Source organism: Siniperca chuatsi, linkage group LG18 (assembly GCF_020085105.1).
Source record: "Siniperca chuatsi isolate FFG_IHB_CAS linkage group LG18, ASM2008510v1, whole genome shotgun sequence".
NCBI lineage: Eukaryota > Metazoa > Chordata > Actinopteri > Centrarchiformes > Sinipercidae > Siniperca > Siniperca chuatsi.
In genome coordinates this window covers 15,052,233-15,076,681 of record NC_058059.1, presented here as the reverse complement: position 1 = coordinate 15,076,681, position 24,449 = coordinate 15,052,233, and the positions used below count along the sequence as shown (strand labels likewise).

The window sequence follows — 24,449 nt, the reverse complement described above, 5'->3', positions numbered from 1 at the left end:
TGTGTGTTTGTGTGTACCTTGCAGTCTGCCATGGTGATGTGTTTAGCTGCAGTTCTTGCATCCACCTCTGCCAGCAGCTCTTTGACTCTCTTCAGCACAAACATCTCCAGAGGCTTATTCTCAGCTGGCATAAGGCAAGACTCGTACCTGCACAGGAGCGATTACTGTATTAGAAGATACTGAACCAGGACATGACATGAGCACTGGCAAGGACTGCAAGAGAAGAATGTTATCAAGATAAACGGGTTACAACAGAATGTCTTGGTAGGCTCATCCAGTGGTCCAGTTGTTTGGTTCAAAGAAGATGCATGCAGATGTAGAATTACTCCCACAACTTCTGACGAAGGGGTCTTAAGGTTATTTGTTGAATTACTTATTTTGTGTAATTGTAATTTAAGCCTTTATGAACTGATGTGACACATTATAAAACTAATAATGTAGAGCTGAAAGTTTACCATGAACACAATTTTCCAGCAAATGCACCTGATATATCTGCAACCAAGTCCCTAACAAATAGTTGCCATCCATACATATCGACAAATTGGACTAATACATGAGCAAACCAAACCAGATACACAGTGTATATTCCTTACCATATGACACTCAACACTAGTAGTAACATTGTGTCCTAATCATGCTGCTTTCTCTTCAACCAGCCAATCACTGGCTCACACTGGTGCCTCAAAGCATAAGTAGCCTTTACTGCCGTAACAGCTACTTCCCCCCGTACACTGACAATAATCCCTCTGCGCCAAATTTCCACAGGGGACGCTTAGATGTCCAAAGCTGCTGCCTGCTCCATCGCTGCTGCCAACTCAGTGTACCTGACCATTTTCTTTTACAAGCCTCATCTGCTGTGTCCTCCCATGGCACTGTAAGCCCAATAAAATACAGTATCTGCTGTGTCTCTGACCACAGCACAAAGTCTGCCCTCAGGCTATTTCCCACAGGATTATCAACTGTTTACTCAAGTCTATTTTCCAGTCTCTATACTGCAGTGTGTGGTCAACATTGCCTCACTCCCATTTTTTTGCCCTCTATGACAAAATGTCAGCAGGTGTACTGACCTTTGAACACAGCACCTTTACATCCTGAGAGAATATGGATTCTCACTTAGTGTTTGCTACACAAGTTGGCTTCTGCCTATACTTAAAGCCCTACATTCCTTGTTATATCTGCCTTACATGTATCCTGCTGTAGTGATGGGCTCTAACTGCATCTCTTGAAATACTTCTTTTTAGTTCCATTCAAACAGCTGTCTTCTTGGTCAACAAATCAGTGGAAGTCTTTTAATTTTTGTTTGAGCCCACCAATCTGACTCAGTTGAAAGTCCAGCCATAAAGTAACTTGACATGCAGGACAGCCATATTTCTGTATGTACTCTTCTTCCTATGGACCTAACAACAATTCCTTAAATGTACGTTTAGCCTTAACAAATAGACAATGAAAGTTGATCAACATTATCCAGATTTTCCACGTTATGTCATTTTCCACTCAAAAGAGAGAAATAAAACAGGAACGATTCATGCAGAAGCGACCTTCACTGTTGGTGCAAATAGTAAGCTGTTGTGTACTGTTATCAGAAAGTCTTTGTTGCACAAGATGAAAGTTTACTGTCTACTACGTTTTTGACATTGTGAACACCCTATTAGCCCTCAATGCATGTAACGTACTCCTGAATTAGCTCCTGAATTTCTTTCTTGTCATTTTCCTGACAAAATAGTGGTAGGACTCACAACACAAATCTTTGGGAGTTTAGTGAGGGAGGGAGTGAGTCCCTTTCAAAAAGTACTACAACGCAAGTTAAAAGAGATGTGTATCCTTTGGAAACATCATAAAGTGCAAGTTTAGAAGCAAAATGTTGCGTGTGTTTGTCTGTGTCTCGTACCTGGATGGCCTGAATGAGGACGCTGTCTCCACCTGTGGGGCGCTGAACATCCCCTCTCCTTCCTCCCTCGCTCCGTCCTGCCTCCCTTCTTCCACTCGCAATCGTTCCACATAGCTCTTAGTCGGGGGTTTAGGGGGCCCGGCGAGGCAAGGTCTGAGGTCACAGTAGCTCCCTGCTGTTTCTGAGGAATGTGATTGGTAGCTGGGATGATGGGCGGGTGAGGAGTGTGCCGAGTGAGAGGTATGCGCGGGATGCTCTGGAGGGTTGTTACTGGCTGAGGGGCTTAGCTGAGGGTCGCTGGAACGACGCATCACGGGGGAGGGTGGGACGACAGCCAGGACCCGCCCGCCTGAGTGGGCTCTCTGCCTGGTGACTGAAGAAAGAGAGAAGAGTCTTACAATCTCTTATGGAGACTGTGTTTGTGAATGTGAGAGGGAAAGCTTTTATTTTTTATTCATGTGTCTTGAGTCTGTGTGTCTCTGGCACTTACTAGCACTATATGCAGGAGACAATGGGGTTTCCCCAACAGGTGACAAGGGGCAGCGATACTCCTGAATCTGGTCCATGCTCATCGCACAGTTCCGCATTGCGTCTTTATGGTGGTGGATTGTCGATGGGCTGCAAACACAGCATTTTTAGGATGTTAAAAATCTTTGGGTAAGGATTTAAAAGCTGTCAAGGTACTGAGGGGAACCTCACAAAGCAGTGCAGTTCAGGATGTCACATTTATAAGATGACAGGACATATTCTTGTGTTATTTATTCATTTAAACCATGTTTAGGACTTTAAAGCAGGAGCAGAGAATGTAGTGCAATGTGGCTTCTTAGGAAAAGATCACTATTCACTATTTTTAGTGCATTAACACTGGGAAATGTTTCCAACAATCATGCCCAAATATATATTTTTCCACACATCTTTGCTTTCGAAAGCCCAGTGTGTGTCATCATTGTTTTTTTTATTCCATGCTTTAAAAGCTTGCTCAACTCCTTCCCATACTCCCTATGAGGCTAACATTTATTTCCACTGTGCACAACATATTTGTCTGCTCCTTCTTTGTAGATTCAAGCTTCAAACAGCCTGGTTCTGTTTGAAACTTGAGGGATCCAGTGCAGAAGTGGCCAAGTGAACAAGTCATTTTGCAACTTCACTCTGAGGTCACTAACAGGACTCAATGCTCGTTACTAGGGGAGGTGCTAATGGTGTCCGTGAAGTGAGGGGACCACAGGAATGTGGGCGGTAAGTGCACTAGTTTAGTGCTCAAACACAACACTAGTGTCACACACACACACACACACACACACACAAAACCTGCAGTTGGGCACAGGTTCCGACTCTGGTTCTGGTGGTACCACTGGCGTCTTAACTGGACTGGGGCTGTCTGAGTCACTGATCATGTGTATAACATAAAGCAAGAATGAAACAATGACAAATATGATGAAGACTGCAAAAAAGAATTGTCAGGGTTTTACTATTGGCTGCTCACTCCACTCCTCTTCCTCCTGGCTCACCTGTGAGGTATCATCTTCTCAGTCGTCAGCCCATCAGTCATGGTGACGCTCCTTCTCTTGATGTACGCTCCCCTCTGACTGGACGGCGAATAGGCGGAGCCTTGCTTGCTGTTGGCCAGAGCGAAGGTGGCCTCCAGGTAGCGCAAAGGGAGAGTCCTGCTGACTGGACAGTAGATGTGGACACCACTGGACTGGGAGACCGGTTTGCGCTGGCCCACGTAAAACCGCACAAGCTCCTGGACCGAGTCGAAACTGTCAGACTCCAATACAAACTGCACCTGAAGAAGAAGAGAATATAGAATTTAATATAACATATTTTTTTGCATACCTGCTGTAATTAGCTTGCACTATGGACTCGCTGAACGGAGTGGTGCTGCAGGATTTTCGCTTAAGTGAGAAAATATGTGTTCGTTCTTGTACTAAAATCGCTCAAATATCACCCTCCATGTTTTGTAACCAGAGAGTTCATTACTTTCTCAAAATGCTGCTGTTCCGCTTAAATTCTATTATTTCTGCAGTGCTTAAAGGCAGTTTACACAGTGCAGAGTTATCTAATAACTCCTTTGTGCATAATAAAATGAAACTGATATCAGTAAGCAGGGTCGGAACTGAGGTTTGGAAGCAGAGAAGAGAGACAAGAGAGACACAGCTGGCCAACGAGGTACACACACATCTTGAATCATTGGGGGCAACAAGAGAAAATAGGCCTCTTCAAATGGAGGATGGATCTTGCCAAACACGAACAAACAAGTGTAAATAATAAAAGTTAAAAATGCCCTCCATTCAGGTATGGTGCTGATCTGAAGTGAGATAAGAAGAGGAGGCTATGGGCAACACTGCCATGTCTATAAAGGCCAGTAAAAACTGTAGTCAAGACTCTATACACCCTTCACACAGTGAACATTTTAACAGGTCAAACACAGGTGTGACTAATAACATTATTAAGGGCTGGATTCCATTTATGCGTTCTTAATGCCAGGGGCTCTGATGTGGTGCATGCTGACTCACTGGCAAAGCACTGGCTGAGACACCTAAATGGAACAGAGCCGTTGTTAATGTTATCAGTTACACCTGTGCTCTTCCAGATCCCACCCAGAAAAGGACTGAGTGACCTTCTGAGTGATGAAGGTTTGATTGTTTTTCATTAAACTACAGAGAATAGACAACAACAGCAACAGCACATTCATCTCCACTGTTTTTATGCTTACAGAATGTAAATGTAAATGCAAAGCATCCCAGGATTTAAAAATTAAAATCACTGAATAAAAACATATGAGAGAAAATTTAACAACAAGGCAAAAGGCATCACATATAAGCGTATCAAAAAATAGTTGTTAAGAAGTGATGAGTGCTAAGACAGCTAGTAAAAGCTTTAATAAGTACCTTGGTCTCATTGGACTTGACCAGAACTTTGCTGATCTTGAAGTGCAGCACCTCATTATCCCATCGACAGGTCAGTACGTAGTCACCCACACTGGTCAGAGAGTCGCGCACGAGGAAATCTCCATTGCGTAGAACCAGAGTCTCTGACACCTAGACAGAGAAAAAAATGCATATGTTTTTAAATTGGAAAAAACGGGACAAAATGTTCCAGTCCTTAAAAGCTGGAAGCAAACTTGGCTCACGGAGCTCCAGCATGAGTGTGAATATTTTGTTTCTGACACTGACTGTTGAATAATTGAATTTAGAGAATCATGATTATTTATAACAATGCCTTAGGACAGTTTGTGTTTCTAAACAAACACAACTACCTCTCTCGCTGCCAAATTCTCTCTGCTATGCACAGTTTCAATTGGCAATGATGGATAAAATGCCAGCGACAATGGCCGGAATGACTTTCTGAGGACACATTCTATCCAGTTCAGCACTATTGTAAAAATAAAAGTTATTTTGAATTTATTGACAAAACAAGCAATCAAGAAAAGCAATCTCCACATTCATGGTCAATGGAACAGCTTCAGGCTGTACACTGCAGATGTGTCTCTGGTTTCTGTGGGAAGAGATCACACATTTTGATCTAGTAGCCATGTAGTAAAAGAGTAGCATATTTCAAACTGAGCAGTATTCCCTTTAAAACTACCTGCAAAGAGACATTGCTGATGAAGGAAGAAGGTGTGAAGCTTTAAATTCACTCAACACAGGAAACAAGGCATGAAATATGCAATGCAGCACAGCACAAGGTAAACAGTGCGCCCAGAGTGTCACGGACCAGCAGGAGGCAGTATATACACAGATCAAAAGCTCAAACCTAGTGCAGGATCCTCTTATCTTTCCCATTTCTAACCATACTCCTGTTGTGGCGAGTTTTTGTAGCTTATTTTATCTCATCCCTCACTGCTTTTCAGAATATATCATGCTTTACACAGTTTGGAACAAAATATATCAAATAAAATGACTAAAAGGAAAGCCACATTGGTCCATACACTCATGACTTGTGAACAGAGGGACACAGAAGGAAGAAGCAGGAAGGAAGGTTAGGATTTAGGGAAGTTAATGCACAGTACAGGAACACACAGGATGTGTGAAATCTAGTCACTAAGTATTGTTTTGGTAACCAGGGGGCTCAGGGTTTCCCCAAGTATACACTGGGGCGATCCATGAATATTTTATGTAAATTAAAAGAGGAAAGACTCGCAGATGGTTGATTTGAATCTGTGTCTGTGTTTATGAGTGTGTGAGAGAGACAGAGGTTGATCAAGAGACAGAGGCTGTCCCTCCACATGTGCATGCAGTGTGTGTGTGTGTGTGTGTGTGTGTGTCTGTCTGTCTGTGTGGGTGCAGGTGTGTTGTTGTGTGTCTCTGTGTATCTGTGTCTTAGTCACCAGCTGTGAAATGCAATTGCGTGCATCAGCAACACGCGCAGCTGTCTGTTTGGCAGAGGTCCCCCTCCTTCTGAACACTAAAGCAATTCCTACTGAGCTGTGACAGATGATGGGATTCATTAATCAGTGTCATTCTGTGTGTAAAGCATTTAAACTGTGCTTTCAAAGCCAGAGACTTTGGCCAAGTAATCGCTCAACTAATACTACTTGGTTGAAAAAAACATCAACCCACATAGAACTAATACTATTATGTTTGTACTTTTATCTCACTTAATTCTGTCTTTTTACAATATATCATGAAATGTGGGGAATTTAAATTCAAACCAGAGCAGCAATACATCTTTTTCAGAACTTATTTATTTATGTATTCATAATTTATTTCACTGTGACATGAAGTTTAACTTGAAGCTTTCTATTCATATCTTAGTGGGTTTCTTGATAACTAAAGATTTGAAAACTGATCACTTGCTAGTAATAAATTAAGTTTTGGTTATTTATATATAGAAGTATGAAAGTACAGTGTGTTAGCTGAAATCAAAACACAATGTAAAAGCTCGGGCTGCAATGCTGCAAATAACGAGTGTTTTCATTTTCATCTGTAGATAATTTTTTCAATTACTCAATTAATTGTTCTCTCCAAAACCCCAAAGATATTCACTTTACAATGACATAACACAGAGAACAGCGCAAATTCTCACAGTTGTAACACTAAAACCTTCGCTGAAATTGAGATTTTTATATACATTGGGGCTGCAACTAACGATTCTTACTCAGTTAATTGATTGATTTTGTCAATACAATGTCAGAAAACAGTGAAATACGCCCAATATTATTTCCCAGAGTCCATGGTGACGTCTTCAAATTTCTTGTTTTGTCTAATGGCCAACAGTCCAAAACCCCCCAAAAATTCAGTTAACAATGATATGAAACAAAGAAAAGCAGAAAATCTTCACATTTGAGAACCAGAGAATAATTAGAGTCTTTGCTTGAAAAACGACTCAAAACGATTACTCAATAATCAAAATAGTATACTGTATACGTTTGTGTGTACCTGTGTATGTGCTGGGACATACTGTGCACAGGCAGCGCATTACCTCAAGGGTTTATTGCCTTGGAAAATATGTGTGTAACCATTTATTCTCAAACATCCATTCAGGCCTTCCAATATCACGACTTACTCAATGCACTCTATGGTGCATGTACACAGATTCTACAGTGCACTTCACAGTGTGCGTTTACCTCTCTGGGTATGTGTCCATGGTACCAGCCATGGCTCCTGATGTCAGCAGCGCTCAGTTTCAGCTCCTCCTCCAGCTCCTTACGAAGTTTCTCAGGAGGAGACTCCAGCAGGTACTTCTCCTTGGAGAACTGCATGGAACAAACACGAGAGGAAAATAAGACATCGGTGGGAGCAATGGGACTCATCACACGTAGCTCCTACAGTGTATTGACATGGAAATGGACCATAGATTAGATGCACAGTCTATATATAATTTTTATTTATTCAGGTAAATCCCATAGAGATTTGGATCTCATTTTCATTTTAATAACATAAATATATTCATAACGGCTTAATTTAGAATTTACAATACAAAAAGATGCTGAGAAAATACTTTAGTTTAGAGCATAAAAAAATCATGTAATCGTATAATAATGTAATATGGGTGTGTGCGTCCTAGCTACAGCAGAGCGTCATTTACACAAATACACACAGACATGCACAAAAACACACACCTGCGTTACAGAAGGCAACACTGCAGGGAAGAAACACTGCATACTGCCTTCCACACAAGCATGCACACACTCAATCAGGCACACACACACACACACACACACACACACAAAAACTCCACCAGGCACACACACAAACACTCCACACACAAGAAACAATCCAATCGACCCTGACCTGATTACTAAGAGGGAGAAGTCTGCAAAGTGGAGACCTAGCTTCAGCTTTCAAGTGTGGTCACTCAGAATGGATTGTAATAATGCCAAATACACACTCTCTCTCTCACACACACACACATTCATACATCAGATGTCAGATTTCAAAGCTTCATATTTCTGTTTGCACAAAGAATGGCAGAAGGGGGAAAGCTGGGTTGTAAAACATGAAAATAAATTCCACTGAATATTTTCATGGTAATTCATATACACTCTTCAGCTATGTGTGTCTGAGTGAATGATAATGAGCACAAGCCGAGCTTCTTAGCTGATATTGACACCTGGATTGGTTGAATCCACAATCAAACTCTGACAGAATGTTTGAAGTGCTTGATTTAACTTGTTTTTATCCACATAACATGCGTGATTAATTAGACACTCTACATTTTATATGAGCTCCTGAAGATAGTATGTGTTCAAGTAACTGATCCACTCAGGAACTATTTGTGTAGGTGTGGAAAGAAAAATAGGAAATCCCCCACTGGGACCTTGATGCTACGTGAAGACACCATAACAACTGATGATTGCAGAAAGATTGAGTTCAGATAGATGATCTTAGATGAGGCAAACAGAGGACACACTAATATACACATGTACACACACACACACACACACACACACACACACACACACACAAACCCATACACAAACAACCATGCAACACAAGAAATCCACACAGGAATAAACAGCGAAAAGGAAATCATTTCGACTCTGCCAATATGATGAGAAGTGAGACCGGAGACCAAAATAAACAGTAAACAGCCTTGTCGCTAAGGCTGGCCTGTCGTTCCTCCTAATATTTTCCTTCAATCTCTCTCTCTCTCTCTCTCTCTCTCTCTCTCTCTCTCTCTCTCTGGCCCAGTGTTTTTCTCCTGTTTTCTCTCTTTTCCCTCTTGCCCACAGTTCTTCTCATCATCCTTCACAATCAAAGTTTCAGTAAGTTGTCAGGCTTTTGCTGAATGTGTGTGACAGACAGAGAGTGAGGCAGAGACGGTGTAAGAGAGCGTGCGCAAGGATGGGAAACCGTGATAATCTGTGTGTATAGGGTGTGTTTCTGCCTTCCCACATGAGTGTGTGTGTGTGTGTGTGTGTGTCTCTGTGTGTGTGTGTGTGTGATATGAGGTGACTACAAGAGCCAAACAATCGATCTTATCGTCTCCAGGTCACTGCAAGATGAAATTATTAACTTCCTCTTCTCCCTGCTCCTCTCTCCTTCGCCAATCCTCAAGGGAAGATGGAGGAATATCAGCATGGAGGCTCACTCTCCCAGATTAGATTTGAGGTCTGTGAGTATATATGTGTGTGGGTGTGTGTGTGAAAGGGAGAAGAGGCCAATAAAAGAGCAGAGGGGTCAAGTGTGCCGTTATTGCTTTTCCTTGTCTCCGTGGAAACCCAGGAGAGGCCTGCCACTGAACTGATGCTCAACAATGAACTTGGTGTTTATAAGTGTGTGTGTGTGTGTGTGTGTGTGTGTGTGTGTGTGTGTGTGTGTGTATGAAGGGTTATGGGGCAAATTGAAATGTCAATGGGGCTCTATTTATGATATGGTTCATGAAATAGGCTGACATCAGAGGGGACACATTGAAAGAGGGAGCGAAAAATGGACAGAAAATAAAGGAGCAGTGGAGAAAAAGTGATTTGACAAGGACAGAGAAAGGCACAGAAAACATCAACTTTACTGTATCCTAACATGAGAGAAATAGAAAGTATGCATCCAGCACACACACACACACACACACACACACACACACTAGTAGCCATCAATCTAAATCTACCCCATGTTAATATTGCAGAGACATTCCTCTATGGTGCTATTTGTACATATTGTGTGCCTGTTTTGCTGGGAAATGTCTTCCCTTCGTACTGTGTGGTGTAATGGCAGACACACTCTACTCATAAAGAGTGTGTGTTTGTGTGTGTGTGTGTGGGGGGGGGGGGCAGAGGTGAAGTAGAGATCACAGAAAAGGTGAGAGTATGACAAAAGGGGAAGACACAAAGGGAATAAGTACAATGGGAGACTTTTAAAAAGACCAATATGATATTACTGGTATAATTACAATGTCTAGGTGCATGCCACGCTTATCAGACCAGAGTCCTTGGTCCAACATATCATTGTATTTGATTGCCTGTTGGTGTGCAAAAAAGACTACATCAACTACAGTAGCAGTAACTCGACTTACTGTGTACGACTACTTATTCTGATACTATGAACCTATTTCTACTAATATTTATATAATATTATATATTATTCATATCATCCAAATAATACTTAGATTACTGTCACAAATTACTATTACTACTACAAGTACTACTATCATTAATTCTACTCAGACTACCAGTACAATTAATAGCCTTTTGATAGTACTTTTGCTATGAATAACAACTACTACGGTTAGCTTCAACTGCTACTGCTAACACTACAACTGCCCCTGCTACTATATTAATTTACTATTAATGCTACTATTAGCACCACTACAACTACGATACTACCGCTGACTAGATTAGGTTAGATTCAACATTATTGTCATTACACATGTACAAGTACAAGGCAACGAAATGCAGTTTAGGTCTAACCAGAAGAGCAATAAGCAAGCAGGATATGAAGTATGTGCATAAATGCAGGATAGAGCAATATTCTGAAAATATTTTACGTGAGTGGTACTATGGACATTATATACAGATGACTACAACATAACTAGAAGTTATATGATTCGTATTGCTACTATCATATATATTTCATATTATTTCAGTGGCAAAGAATGAAAGAAATAAAATGTAAGCAGGCTCCCTTATATATCCTATGTTGTGCATTTCCCGTGGGTTTAGTAGCATACAAGCACATGATCATTTTTATTTGTAAGATGTGTATATCGAGAGTATAAGCATGAGAGAGGATTCATCAACACAACTGTCATGCAGAGAGGCAAAGAATATCAGATCAAAACACAGAGACCAACAGATTCATGAACCAAGAGGCAGACAGACAGGAGAGGCACAGGAGCAGACCGGTAGCAGAAACAGTCGGAGACAAGACAGACAAAGCAACTAGCATACAAGACAAGACATCAGACATTCAGGAAGGCACAGCGGCAGGCAGACAGACAACAGAGACTCATTAATGTAAACAGAGAGGCAGACACGCAGGAAGACAGGCAGCCCATTAGCAGATGAGAGAGTTTAGGCAATTTAGCAGCTGATGCAGGACTTTGCTTCCCCAGAGGGGCGAAGAGAGGAAAAGTGATAGGTGTGTGTGGGTGTGTATTCATCCATGTAGGCGTGTGTGCATATGTGTGTGTTCTACATGGATGGCACTATTAATAGCTCTTTTTTTGGTCTGAGTGAAAGTAACACCAGGTTATCAAAGATAAGAACACTGCTAATATAAAGACGGGCTTAGATATATTCATCATAATGGTGGGTGTGCTGTATAGTTTGAATGGATGGGGGTGAGTCTGGGACCAGGCTACAGTGGTTGGCGGGGGGGGACCACACACTTGAGCCTCTTTTCCACACAGCGGGCCAGTAAGACACTTTCTTCTGATGACATCACCAAACCCTCCCCAAGTGAAAATTGACTCTCCTATCACTTAACATCAGTATCAGAAAAAACAGACCACCTAAAAGGAAAACAAATGAAAGGGCTGATAATGGGGAGAAATTCTAAATGTATGCACATATTTATACATATATTATGCGCACACACACGCTTTCTTTTTAGCATGTTGTGTGTGTGTGTGCGTGTGTGTGTGTGGGGGGTGGGGGTGGGGGGGGTGGTGTTACTGCTGAATTGGTTATTTTATATGTTTATTACTTTGTCCAGTTTGCATACTTGCTGTATTCTTTCTTTTCTGTGGAAGCGTGCAGGCTTTGCTGTTCTAAAATATTGTTAATGAACATTATTTGATTAGACAAACAATCTGAGTAGTCATTAAGATTCAACTGAGAGTTACCACTTTTTAACTGAAACCACCTCATCATTGCATGTGTTTGATGTTAAGTCAAAAAATTTACCGCCACAGGTATTTAGAATGCACAACACAGCAGGGTAGAGTTTTAACTCTGGCTCAAATCAGCATATTGTTGTTTGTGGATGAACAGGTTTGTTTGCTAATTCTTGCAGAAGGAGCACAAAACTAAAGTACCTTGAGCAAGGGATGCGACTAAAATACAACAACTCCGAGAGCGAAGGCATGAATGAGAAATGAAATGGAAGATAATTGCTGACAAGTTTAAAACCTGCAGGGAAGAAAACAGACAAAAAAGCACCAACAAAAGAGAGGAATGCATTCTAAACAGACTGCAGCACTTAGATCTAAGCTCATGTCAGAATGCATCTTTCTTTTTCAGCTCGTGGGCTAGCCTCTAACCCCGTTGTCATGGTAACGCCCTGAGTGGTGGTGGCAGTGGGGGGAGGATTGAGGCTGGGTTTGGGCGGTGGGGGGATCCCACCTCCTGGTCACGAGCGCAGCACACACACACACACACACACACACATCAAGGTCAGGGGTCCAATTCTCAACTCTATGTCTCCTCTCTTTTTGGGAGATAGAAACCAGGATTATTGCATAAAGATCCTTGTATCCTCCTATCCCCCCCCCCCCCCCACACACACACACACAGGCACATTATAGGGGTTTATGTGTATGTACGTGGCCAATATCACCTCTCTCCAGACTGTCATAATCCCTCTGTGCCCTCCAGCCTGACTTCCACTGTTATATTCACACTGGTTCACACGGGTATAATAGTCTTTAACACACATGTAAAATGATATGAGCATTATTGGGAGTGCTGGTAACATTAGACTTTTTATGTTTACCCTTTATTTTTTCTTAGCAAGGTGAGAATGGCATTGAATAAAAGCTAATGAAACTGCTTTTGCAATGATGCAATAAAAAAAGCTCACTGGTGGGTTTAACACTTTGTATTTTTTACATATTACATGACAAATCATATTCTTTACTTGTTTCTCAGAATATGTAAGTAAGAAAGAAATTCAGTATATAATGGGGAGTGGTTTACTCTCAAGCCAAATGTGAAAGAAATAAGGAATTAGTGTAAAGAGAGAGGCAAAATGGGGTATATGTCTTTAAGTTGTTACACCTACAATGTTAGTAAAGAAATTAAAGATTAAAGATTCTAATTCCAAAAAAATTGCACCCCCCCCTTTTTTTTAACCAACTTGGATTCAGCCTGAACTCCCCCTGAGCCCGAGCTACTGCATTTTAACAAGCATGAACCCAATTAATTTCTTTTGTCAGTGTCTCTGACTTAATACCCTGGGATTTTTGTTGGAGTAACAGCCATTCTTAACTGAAGTTATTTACATGATGTTGAGGAGAGCGGGTGATGACGTGTGTTGATGTATCTTATCTGTAAGGCTGGCGTCATGTGACCACTGGAGACTGCCGAGGTCATAACAAGGTTGCTAGCTTGTCTACTTGTACTGTAAGAAGTTAATCAGTGAAGAAGCACATAACACAACTGTATATGACTCTGCACATTATAGGGAAACATGCTGCAAAGCTTGTTCAACCTGCTGCATTTCATTATTCTATTCTATTTAGTGACTTAAATGTACTTAAATGTAATCACTGCAAAAATTTGCAACGATTATGAGAGAACCAAACTAATTAAAGACTTGGAACAAGCCAACCTCCTTCCAAAATATGACATTATACCCTTCATGAATATTCATTTCTGAATGTTTTTTGAAAACCACAATTAATGGTACCTTCAATATAAGTTAATTTCTCATTTCTGTATTTCACAGAATTGTCCCTCAGATTTTTTTATGTGTGAGTTGCCTTTCAAAACACTTTCACCAACTCTATTCAGTCTATATCAGATAATGAAGAGGACACAGCCACTGTAATAAACAGACAACAAACGTACTTTTCAATAATTAATTCCTATTGAAATGTGTCCATTGCAACATTTCTTTAAATAACAACTCATAAAACATCATCAGACAGTGTGCTTTATTAGATAATAGAGTAATAACAGCTTGCAGTCACGTGACCCTTGCCTTGCAGGTCGTAGTGGTACGTCGAGTCTCCCTCAAGTCAGCCTAATTGATGCAGCTGACACACATGGTATTTATTTGATGTTGTTTCCTGACACATGTACTTGCTCCTGATGATGGTTTAAAGATAAAGTGAAAGCTTCAAACCTTCGCCCAAACTGGTTTGGGATGAGAGCTTTGACTGTAAGTAAGAATAGCGTAGTCATAGACCCTGAGATAAAAAGTTATTTATATTTTGCAGTATCGATTCCTCTCGATATGGGATACACCAGGGAATTCCAAAAAAGGGGGGGGGGGGGCACAGAGATAAAAATAACTGCTGATGTCTCATAAGATCAGACAGTATCACAGAAGCAGATACTCTCTTCAGAGAGAGAGAGAGAGAGAGAGAGAGAGAGAGAGTGATGACTGGTGGAGAGAGAATAGAGAATATGAGACTGATAACAGTGACCTTCTACTGTCGTTAGGAATGAGTGTCTCCTACAAACATACACATGTGCACACACAAACACACACGGGGCATTCACCCCTTGAGGCAGCTGGATGCCGATATATATCCTACTACAGAAATATATACTGTACGCACACATATAGAGCACAGGTGTGAGCTGTCAGTCAGTATGGTGTCAGAGCAGAGACCCCCTGGGTTGAGTGACAGGTGGTGGACAGGATATGACATACAGCTACACTCCCACTGAGACTGCAGGAAGCACAGTGCCGCTCTGCACTGCATGGCATTTTCTCAAAACTACACTCTCCTTCTGCTGTACAGTTCTGCTTTCTGCATCAGCTGCTTTCTCTCTTTTCTCACTTTTACCAGGTCTTCTGAGGTTGTCTCTTCCCGGCTCTCAACCCCGTTCTGTCTATTGACTCAATTTCAAGGGCCTTTATAAACATGAAGAGACACTGACAAAGGCAAATGCTATTTCCTCCATTTTGTTCCTACATTTTTGCTGATGCTGATTTTTTTCCCCAATAAGAGCACTGTCCGTTACTGCCTTATCATTGATTGGTGTTCAAATATAACATCTCTTTTAGGAAAATATTGACTGCAAATAAAAATGAGTTGTTTGTGGTATTTTTACAGTCCTGAGTAGCACCTGTAGTCCTCCTCCAGGGTTGCAGGTACAGCCTCCACCAATCAGAGGATAGGGCAGTAGCTTCTTTGTAGCCTGAGAGACATAACCCCGGGCAAAATAAAGTCCTCAGTGCACTCTCTTCTGCTCATAAAGCTCAATTGCTGTGACAATTGAAAGCAACCTTGATGAGCATATAAACATTTTTATCAACTCCTCTCTCCTCTCAGATGAGACAGTAAGACGGCTCTGTTTTCAGAAATCTTAGTAAGTAAATCCAGTGGGGAGGGGGAGCATAAAAAGGATTTTGAAAAGTGAGGGGGACATGTCCCTCCCATCCCCAGTGGAAATAACGCCCTTGTGTGGAAGTCAAAACAAAAGCGAATGCACCCAAAATGTCTTTTAGAATCATCCTTTGCACTGTAGCACAGTGTGAGCCACAGCTTCTGGTACATCTCAGCACATTAGGCCAAACCAGGTTGAACCAAGACGTAGCTCTGCAGAATCAGTTTGGGTAATAACCTTTAAGGCTCCCTCCCTGGTTGAAGTCATTCAAAAGTACTGTGGGCTTGTATGTATAAAACATACACCTCTGTGTCCCTAGATATCATCAATAATGTTGGTGAGTAAAATCTTGTCAAAACCGATATGAATGCCACAACAATGAAAATAAAGCACAAGTTGTAGTTAAAAAATGTATTTTTCCTTAAATATATTAATGCAAGTGTCTGCTTTCCTCTCTATGGACCAAACCCATCTTTCTCTCTCTGTGTCCCAGTCTGACTCTACCATTCATATTTTAAATGTCGCTTCCTCTGTGAATCACTTCTTTTTCCTGCTTTTTGTTTCTGGCTCAAAGACCTACTGAAGCATTTCCTCTCTATTTCTCTCTCTCTCTCTCTCTCTAATCAACCTGGTGAGCAACACCTATCAGCACTTTGATGAGAAGACCATTACTGAGAGTGAAACACAAGCGCGTGTGTGTGTGTGTGTGTGTGTGTGTGTGTGTGTGCATGTCATTGTTCCAATAGATATATGTTGACAATCAGCTGCCTAAAGGGCTGAATGTCCTCTCTGGATGTGTCTGTATGCATGTGTGAGTGTGTATTATTATTATGACTGTATCTACAATACTGTCACTCCTGTGTATATATTTTCTGGCTCATTTATCTCGGTCTTTTAAGAAACTATTGTATCCAGAGTGTTTGCACATGACAGCGCTGTTGGCACCAATGAGAGGGAAAACAGACAGCAACAGCAACTTAGACATCACAAAATGCAAAAGAAAAAAGAAACAAAACAGAAAAACTTTTATTATTTTATTTTGATGGAGAAACACCAACACATACGCACACAGATATAAATACACATGACATGCTGATGCACACACACACACACAGGAGCAGAGAAGATTTTAATGATGTTTGACTGTTAAGTACGACTCCTAACTGCACATCTCTCCCTCGCCTCCTGACCCCATGGTTTCTCTGCTAAACAGGCCTACAGGCTACACACCCCTCTCTCTCTCTCTCTCACTCTCTCTCTCTCTCTCTCACACACACACACACTCAGAAGAGTGAGGGGAGTAAACATCCATTTCCCCAAAGCATCCGCACAAACACAAACCCAAACCCTCTTTTCCCACAAATAAAACACACACAACAAACAGGAACACAAAAATAGCATGTATACAAAGACTACATAATATATACACACACACACACACACACACTCACAAGTGTACACAGGTAAAAATAGAGATAACAGAGCTCCATTTAGCTAAAGGTACTGATAACGTGTTTAGTTATTAAATAAACAGATTGGAGTGTTGATGTCACCCAGAGTGTGATACAGATACTGATTAGAGATTACACAGATTTAATTAGACGTTTCTCTGGATGAAATTAGATAGCTTGCATGAAGCTAATTCAATTCAAATTAGTTTAATACTTCTGCTAATGACACAGCAATGTAGCCGCACACATTGCGTTGCTGAAGTTGTTGGACAAACATACAAATTGAATACAAACACATGCACAGTTCTATTGCATAGACTCACCCAGTGACTAGAGCGCAGAGTGTAGATGACTAAGGGTGACTATGAGTGATGGGGTCATACATGAGCACTCGAGCACCGTTCTGGTTATTTCACATGACAGATTTGTGGATTTATTTTTTCTCTGTGCTCTTCTCGCTGGTTTGAAGTGGGCGGGGCTCGGTTGCAAAAAGGTGATGTCATGTATTTCTGAGCACCAATCAGGATTCAGGAACAATTAATAAGAATCTGAAGACAGTTGGTGGGTTGTTTGAGTTTTTGAGTGTCAAATTCCTAATAATTAGTACCTACAGATGTTTTTATCAGGATCCGATTCATTTTCATTTTTAGGAGTGTAGATGCAGCATTGTGTTGCTATCCTGTGAAAAACATGTATCTCCAAAAAGTCCACTCTTCATAAGCTAAGAAAAGCAGATCTTAATCGTTCAGTTTACATGGTTTTCACTGTACATGGAAACAAACGGACATTAGGCAGGAAGCAGCAATGCAATGCCATGTTTACAGAAGTGCTACAGGCTCTTTTTTTGTTGATTTCACTAATACATTTTCACATATGGTGCCAACAACTTTTAGAAACACTGGAAAACAAGGAAACAACAAACAAAACAAAAGATACTTAGTTGTCCTTTTTATCTGCTTACAATTTGCACAGCTATTGCACAGAAATGTGCATGCAGCAGAGAGGGACAAGGAAAGTAAGGTAATGCAGTGCTTTACTGCAGATGTCTGTTATCTATCTGTCTGTTGTAATATGGAAAGACTCCTTTTCATTACTGTTGCAATAATGAAGGGATGGACAGATGTCCATAAAACAAAATCATTATCCAGAATAAACACAAGATACCACACATAACACTAACACACATAAAATAAGACACACACACAAGCACACATACATTTTTCCTCAGGGAAACACCAGCTGGGGCATGCAGAGTATGGTGTTACTATGGCAACAGCATCTATAGGTGTGGCATTGCTGAGTCGACAGTAAGGGAGTGGGGTGTGAATATGCGTACTTGTACTTGCTACATATTGAGGACTGAAACACGTTTTTTTACCTACAGAGTGAGGACATTTTTTGGAAAGTGAGGACATTTTGGCCGGTCCTCACAACTTCAAAGGGTGTGTGTGTGACAGAGAGAGGTTAATGTGCCCCATGTGTGCTTTGCTCTGTCATGTGCAGTGGGGTGTACTGAAGAGGAAAACATGGCTGGTTGGGAGCAGTTATCATGGCATCCCATTGTGTGTATGATTGTGTGTGTGTGTGTGTATCTGTGATCTTTTCCTATATTTCTGTTCTATACTTCAGTTTTGCTACTGGTTGGTCAAGCAGTTCACCCCTGACTGAAGACCACGAGACTTATAATACAAATCAAGATTCAGCTTTCATTTAAAGACTGTACAGTGAAGATAGACAAAACAGTGAATTGAGATAAAATAACACTAAACCCTTTAGATCAACTTTACTGCCAAGAATTTACTGCCAACATCTGAACTCAGTTAATTAAAATCTGATAATACAACCACAACAATAGCTGAAAACAAAGTCATGGAGCCACACCAGAGTAAACAAATACCTCAGCAGCCCACTCAATCACACAGCTTTTTGCTGTTTTCCTACAATGACTCATGCTTTAAATTTACACACATTACAGTGTGTGGTGACCTGGGTTTCTGCCAACATGGCTGAGAGGATCTGGGACAAGTACATTTAGTAGTCATGTTTCCAGCTCTCAGTTTTGTTCACTGTAGCATCACTCATCACAGGGACTTACACACAGAAGAATAAAGGATATGGCAACAGTCTGACTTAAATTAATTTGTAATCTATGACATAATCTATGACATAACAGCTCATGGCTAATTCACCATCGCTGTGGCAGTATGTTGTGCTCTGTAGTTTGCTTTTCGTGTTCAACAACAGGAGTGTCTGACATAAGTAACTTAGAATGAAAATGTCCTGAACTAATCACTAACAATATCAAAATCAATAACAACATCACATGTAAGTAGAAATGTACAGAATAACACATTTCTAAGACAGACGTAAAAGTAAACAGCTGGCTTAACTTCTCACCTTGCTGCAGTGATGTAGAAGTGTACTCCAGGGTGTGTCAATACACTGTGACATCACTGTTGGATTTGGTTACAGGTGCAACAAAGCACACTATTAACCACACCCAACTGAAGCGAGGCGAGGTTTCACTGAGGTTTCAGTTTGAAGTTACTCTTTAAGATTGTTTTTGTCAAATTGTTTCCAAGGTAAAGAATGAACTTTAACTTCAAGATAAAACCATAAAATGACTTTTTTTTTTGTTAAAGAACAAAATCATGTTTACGTTCACTATTTCTCACCAAAACAAAAGACACTGTGTGTATCCTTGAGGCCTAACAAACATGCATTTTCACGAAACATTTTCAGAACAGATTTTTGGAAGAATTAGAAAACTGCATTGTTAACATCCATGCGTGCTTACTCGCAGGCTTCTTTTTCTTTGCCATTTTTGGTGCATTGCTACATTTCTCGCCATCGAGTGTCTATCAGTGGAATACACACTTCTGCCCTCGCTAAGAGCAAACTTGCATGGGGTACTCAGAGGACATTAACTAATGCTGAGCACGCAGTGTTTCTGGCTGTATCTGCTAGGGGCACTATTGGTATGTTTTTGGTTTTTTTTAAAAAAGGCTGCTAACAGTGTGAGAGGTTTGCTCATCATGTGACCAAACAACTAAGCTGGATAGCTGTTGTCTGACCAATAAGCCTTATAATGCAGTAGCCATCCTGTGTGCATCCTACATTACTAGTGGCACACTTAGCAATGATATAGAATAAATCCCTGACACTGTCTTTTATTCTGGATCACAAAGAAACGGTTTCAAAACAATTCTCTTTCTAGATGTTTATGAACCGACCCTCTCCATCTTTCGAGGCTGGCTAAAGCACAGAGTAATCAAAGTGAATCCAGGCTTTGCTGTTCAGTCACTGCATTTCTGCTTGGTTTCCTGCGCCTCTCATACTTCACTTCTCCCTCTCTGCGGTGCAATTTATAGACTGCTCAAATGTACACACACGTCTGACTCATCATATGGCTTTCCTTCACTTCACTGCTTTATTTTCCACCACTTTTCATCCACCTAACATTTTTTGAGACAAACACTGCACTTCTAAGCTTTTCATGCTCTTTATTGGAATATTTCTTCCTCTTATCTTCCTCTGAACTTGTCTTGTTCTTTGTCTTTCTTGTACGCCTCCTCATTCTCATTCTCACATGTACCTGTTTACCAGGGTGGAGCTGGGAAAGATGGAGATAAACAAGTGGAGGGAGTTCAGTTGTCTCATTTCCCCTTTCTGACCAGCATCACAGCTGATCTGTTCGTCTCATCTCTGACTCTCTCTCTTAATATGTACTTTATTATGTTGCCAACTCACTCCATTACCTTTTCATCTTTCTTCTCTTTCATTCATTTATCCCTCCACTCAAAATTCTCCTTCATCCCTTCTCTTCTAAGTTAATCATCTCAGTCGCTCCTTCTATCTCTCCACAGCCACATATCATAGCATTCCCCTCACTGTGCACTTTCCCTCACCGATCCATTCAGCCAGTCTGTCGGCATGGGTGTGTAGTTGTTTGTGTGTGCGCGATTGTGTGTTGTTGTAAAACAAACAGCAGGAGCATCACCTTGTTCCATCAGCTAAACAGAGAGAGAAAGAGACAGAGAGAGAAGTGATGCACTAGGAGGCAGAGGAGAGAGAAGGAAATAAAAATGCTGTATAAAAAAATAGGCATTTAAGGCATTTAATCAGCCATTCCTTAAATGTATATGATTTTCTTTTTCTTTTTTAAAAAGTATGTTATACACACTCTCAAGTGGGCTTGTAGACCAGTTTCATTTGAATTCCTAATTTTGTTACTCTGACAACCCAATCTACAAAGGGTATTCATAATACATTACAATGAGCGCATTAAAGGAAAGCTACTGTAAAGCCTTATGTTAGGTAAAATGTTCCAAATTTAAATGTTTTACGCTGCAGGGAATGTGTTACTTTGGCTCTCACTTGTATAATTTGATTAGTAATTTTAAAGAACTTTTATTTGCCTTTAATGAGAGCACATCTCGTCTTAGTCTCTGCTCTATTCACAGAACATATTTCATCATTTAATTTTTTGTTGCTATTATTCTGAGACCAGGTACAGGTAAAATCCTTTAATGTTAAAACCTCACATTTGATTGGTCTCTTTAGCACCATTTCACTCACAGTTAAGAATACCCTCCTTTTGTCTTTAATTGAAACAGGAGCAGTTAGTGTCTATGACAACCAGGACCAGCTGGGACAGCTGAAAGATGCTCTGGGCAGTTGATTCACTCAGCTGGAAATACAGATCTAACCTTTCATTTTGGCAGCTCAGGGAAGAGCTTGTGATTGGTGGGGAAGAGGGTTGAATGTCAGTCAGCAAACTGGAAAAGCATTATTTTAAAACAGACCTCATCATGACAAATATGTTAATTATGGTATGTTAAATCAGCCCCTAACAATAACAAACACCTTTGCCCAGCTTAGTCGCAATATCTCTTCAGAAAAACGCAACACAACCACTCACTCACACACACACACACACACAATTACCCCTAAGGGCTGTGCCACTTGCCATCATCCTCTCTTCCATCCTCTGAGATGAACCATTAATGGCTAATTTGCAGGCTTTGGGGGGGGTAAAAGGTCATCACACTGATGGATGGAAGGTCTAAGGACTCATCAATACTAACCTTGCTCTGTTGTGTGCGACTTTTATGTGCGCACATACAAAAAAGGCAAGCACACATTGACATGTCTAGGTGCAGACACACATTAATGAATTCAAACATACGTTTCAACCAATCAGATGTACACACTGATGCATGCACGCGCGCGCACACACACACACACACACACACACACACACACACATCCATTCCTTACTTGCCATTTAACCGCAAGCCAGTACCATTACCATCCATACTAGTACCATCTATCTTGACAGTGACAGGTGTGAAGGGAAAACCACAAACCCACAATGCATTTCTCCAATGCAGTTAAACAGGAAAGGGACAAAAAGGGAGGAAGCAGCAGTTGAAGGACAGGCAGCTGAGAGGCAAAATGAGAGGTGGGGGTTGGTGAGGACGGTGAGGAGGGCCTTGGCTGGTTGAAATTAAAATAGAAATATGTATCTTTCATTGACTTGTGATTTTAAGAGGAAAGCTATAACAGAAAGCAATTTATATGCCCTCTTCTTGTCTTTGGGCAATTGGCGGACAGTGCAGAGGGTCATTGCTATTATTCTACTTTAAATTAAAAACATAACATTATAAACATCTACTCCCTACTTATTACACGTATACATAATATGCTTTCAATACTACTTATATTATTATTTAACTTCAATAAATAATAAATAAGCTGTAGCCTTGTTACCATGGATACACACACATATGGTGACACAGCATCTAATTAATTAATCAATGACTGACAGCAGATGATTAATCAGCTTTGCTGGCTGAAACACAGCCAAGAAATAAGATGTAAATACAAACACGGACACTCTCAGACAAACACAACCGCAGTTTTTTGTTTTTTTAATTACTATACACAAATTCAATTTAATTGTATATGTAAAGAGATTAGGCTCTACTTTAAGACATACTGTGTCCCAAAATGTGCTGTATCTGTCCGTTCAATATGAAGCTAGAGCTGGGGGAGGGGCTAGCTAACACAGACATTTCCATAAATTGTATATAAAGAACATTTTACAAAATTCATTTACAGCAATTCCATAAATCTCAGTAGTCAAAAGTTTGACTGAATCCCAACACAATGATTTTGATGTAAACACTCACTTTAGATGGAAGGTCACAGTATAGGGAAGTGTATCACAAACAAGTTTATCTATAGCTCGGTCACGGTGTCATCCTACTCTCTGCTGTGTCAGTACACACACACACATAAATTTTGCCTAGTCACAGTACAAACAATGACCTATTGACTAGCCTTGGAACTTGGACACACAAACACACAACATGATGATGATGCAGTTGAAGATGCAACTACAGAGGGCAGAAATAAAAAGAGGGGTGAGAAGTAAACGGACAATAAAAAAAGAGAGATAGGACAGAAGGAAAGAAGGGAAAAGAGGCAAAAAGTTACAGATGGAAAAAGATGGGAGAAAAAAGAGAGAAGGGAGGAAGGAAGAAAAGAGGGTAGTGAAAGTATATGATGAGATGTAAATGAGGAACACTTTGATCCCATAGGTAGACCACGGATGCATATCAATCACTTTTATTTCCCTATTACTATAACACACACACACACACACAACCTTCCTCGTCACCCCTGATCATGCAGACCATCAGAAAGAAGCACGCCCTAGAGCTGTGCTGTCATTGGCCAGCAATGATGTAATCTCTTCCTGGAGGTTGAGCAGCGAGCTGAACAATTGGCTGGCTGAGGCAGACGGTAGGAAAGCACCGCTGAGGTATCAATTCCATTCATACAGAGGCAGCAATGGAGTGTGTGTGTGTAAATGTGTGTGTGTGCGTGCGTGTTTGTGTGTTTGACCACTCCCCACTGAGGCATACATGTCCATCATGTCCATCATTCAGAGACACAGACAGTACCTGCTGGGATGCTCCCTAATGGACGCTCTCTCTCACACACACACACACACACACACACACACACACACACACACTGGAATTTCGCTCAAATGCACGCAATCAAATATGCAAGTAATCAAGCATGCACACACACTCTCGCACACACACAGCTGATGGGGGTTGGGAGGGTTGAGATGGGTGTTGTCTCCCTGTTGTTACCGGGCTGTTGTCATGGTGATGCAGATGGAGCTTTTACTGCTAGCTGGGACTTTGTAATAAACTACACACACACACCGACACACACACTCGCACCTCTTTTCATTGATGCATACACGTGCACACCTTTTGAGAGCAGCCTTGCCCTTGCAAGTGCTTTCAAGCAACAGAAAAAATACTAGCTTTCAGTGTTTGGAAGTGTGTGCGTGTGTGTGAGTGCGTGTGAAGGTGTGAGAATAAACACTCCCATGAGAGACACTAGTCACGTCCCTCTAAGAGATGCT

The 24,449-nt window shown here is 41.0% G+C and overlaps 1 protein-coding gene across 5 annotated transcripts in view; it reads right to left on the bottom strand.

The window, feature by feature from the left end:
- Positions 1-24,449, bottom strand: part of sh2d3ca (SH2 domain containing 3Ca) — a 54,884-nt gene that overhangs the window by 5,798 nt on the left and 24,637 nt on the right. For 4 of the 5 annotated variants that reach the window (XM_044174332.1, XM_044174333.1, XM_044174335.1 and 1 more), the window contains 7 exons: positions 7,458-7,586; positions 4,780-4,929; positions 3,397-3,674; positions 3,197-3,274; positions 2,379-2,506; positions 1,889-2,261; positions 18-147 (listed from right to left, as the gene is read on the bottom strand). In XM_044174332.1, coding sequence (XP_044030267.1) covers positions 18-147; positions 1,889-2,261; positions 2,379-2,506; positions 3,197-3,274; positions 3,397-3,674; positions 4,780-4,929; positions 7,458-7,586 — 1,266 coding nt within the window. The remainder of the gene's footprint in view (positions 1-17; positions 148-1,888; positions 2,262-2,378; positions 2,507-3,196; positions 3,275-3,396; positions 3,675-4,779; positions 4,930-7,457; positions 7,587-24,449) is intronic. The other variant, XM_044174334.1, reaches the window with a different exon arrangement.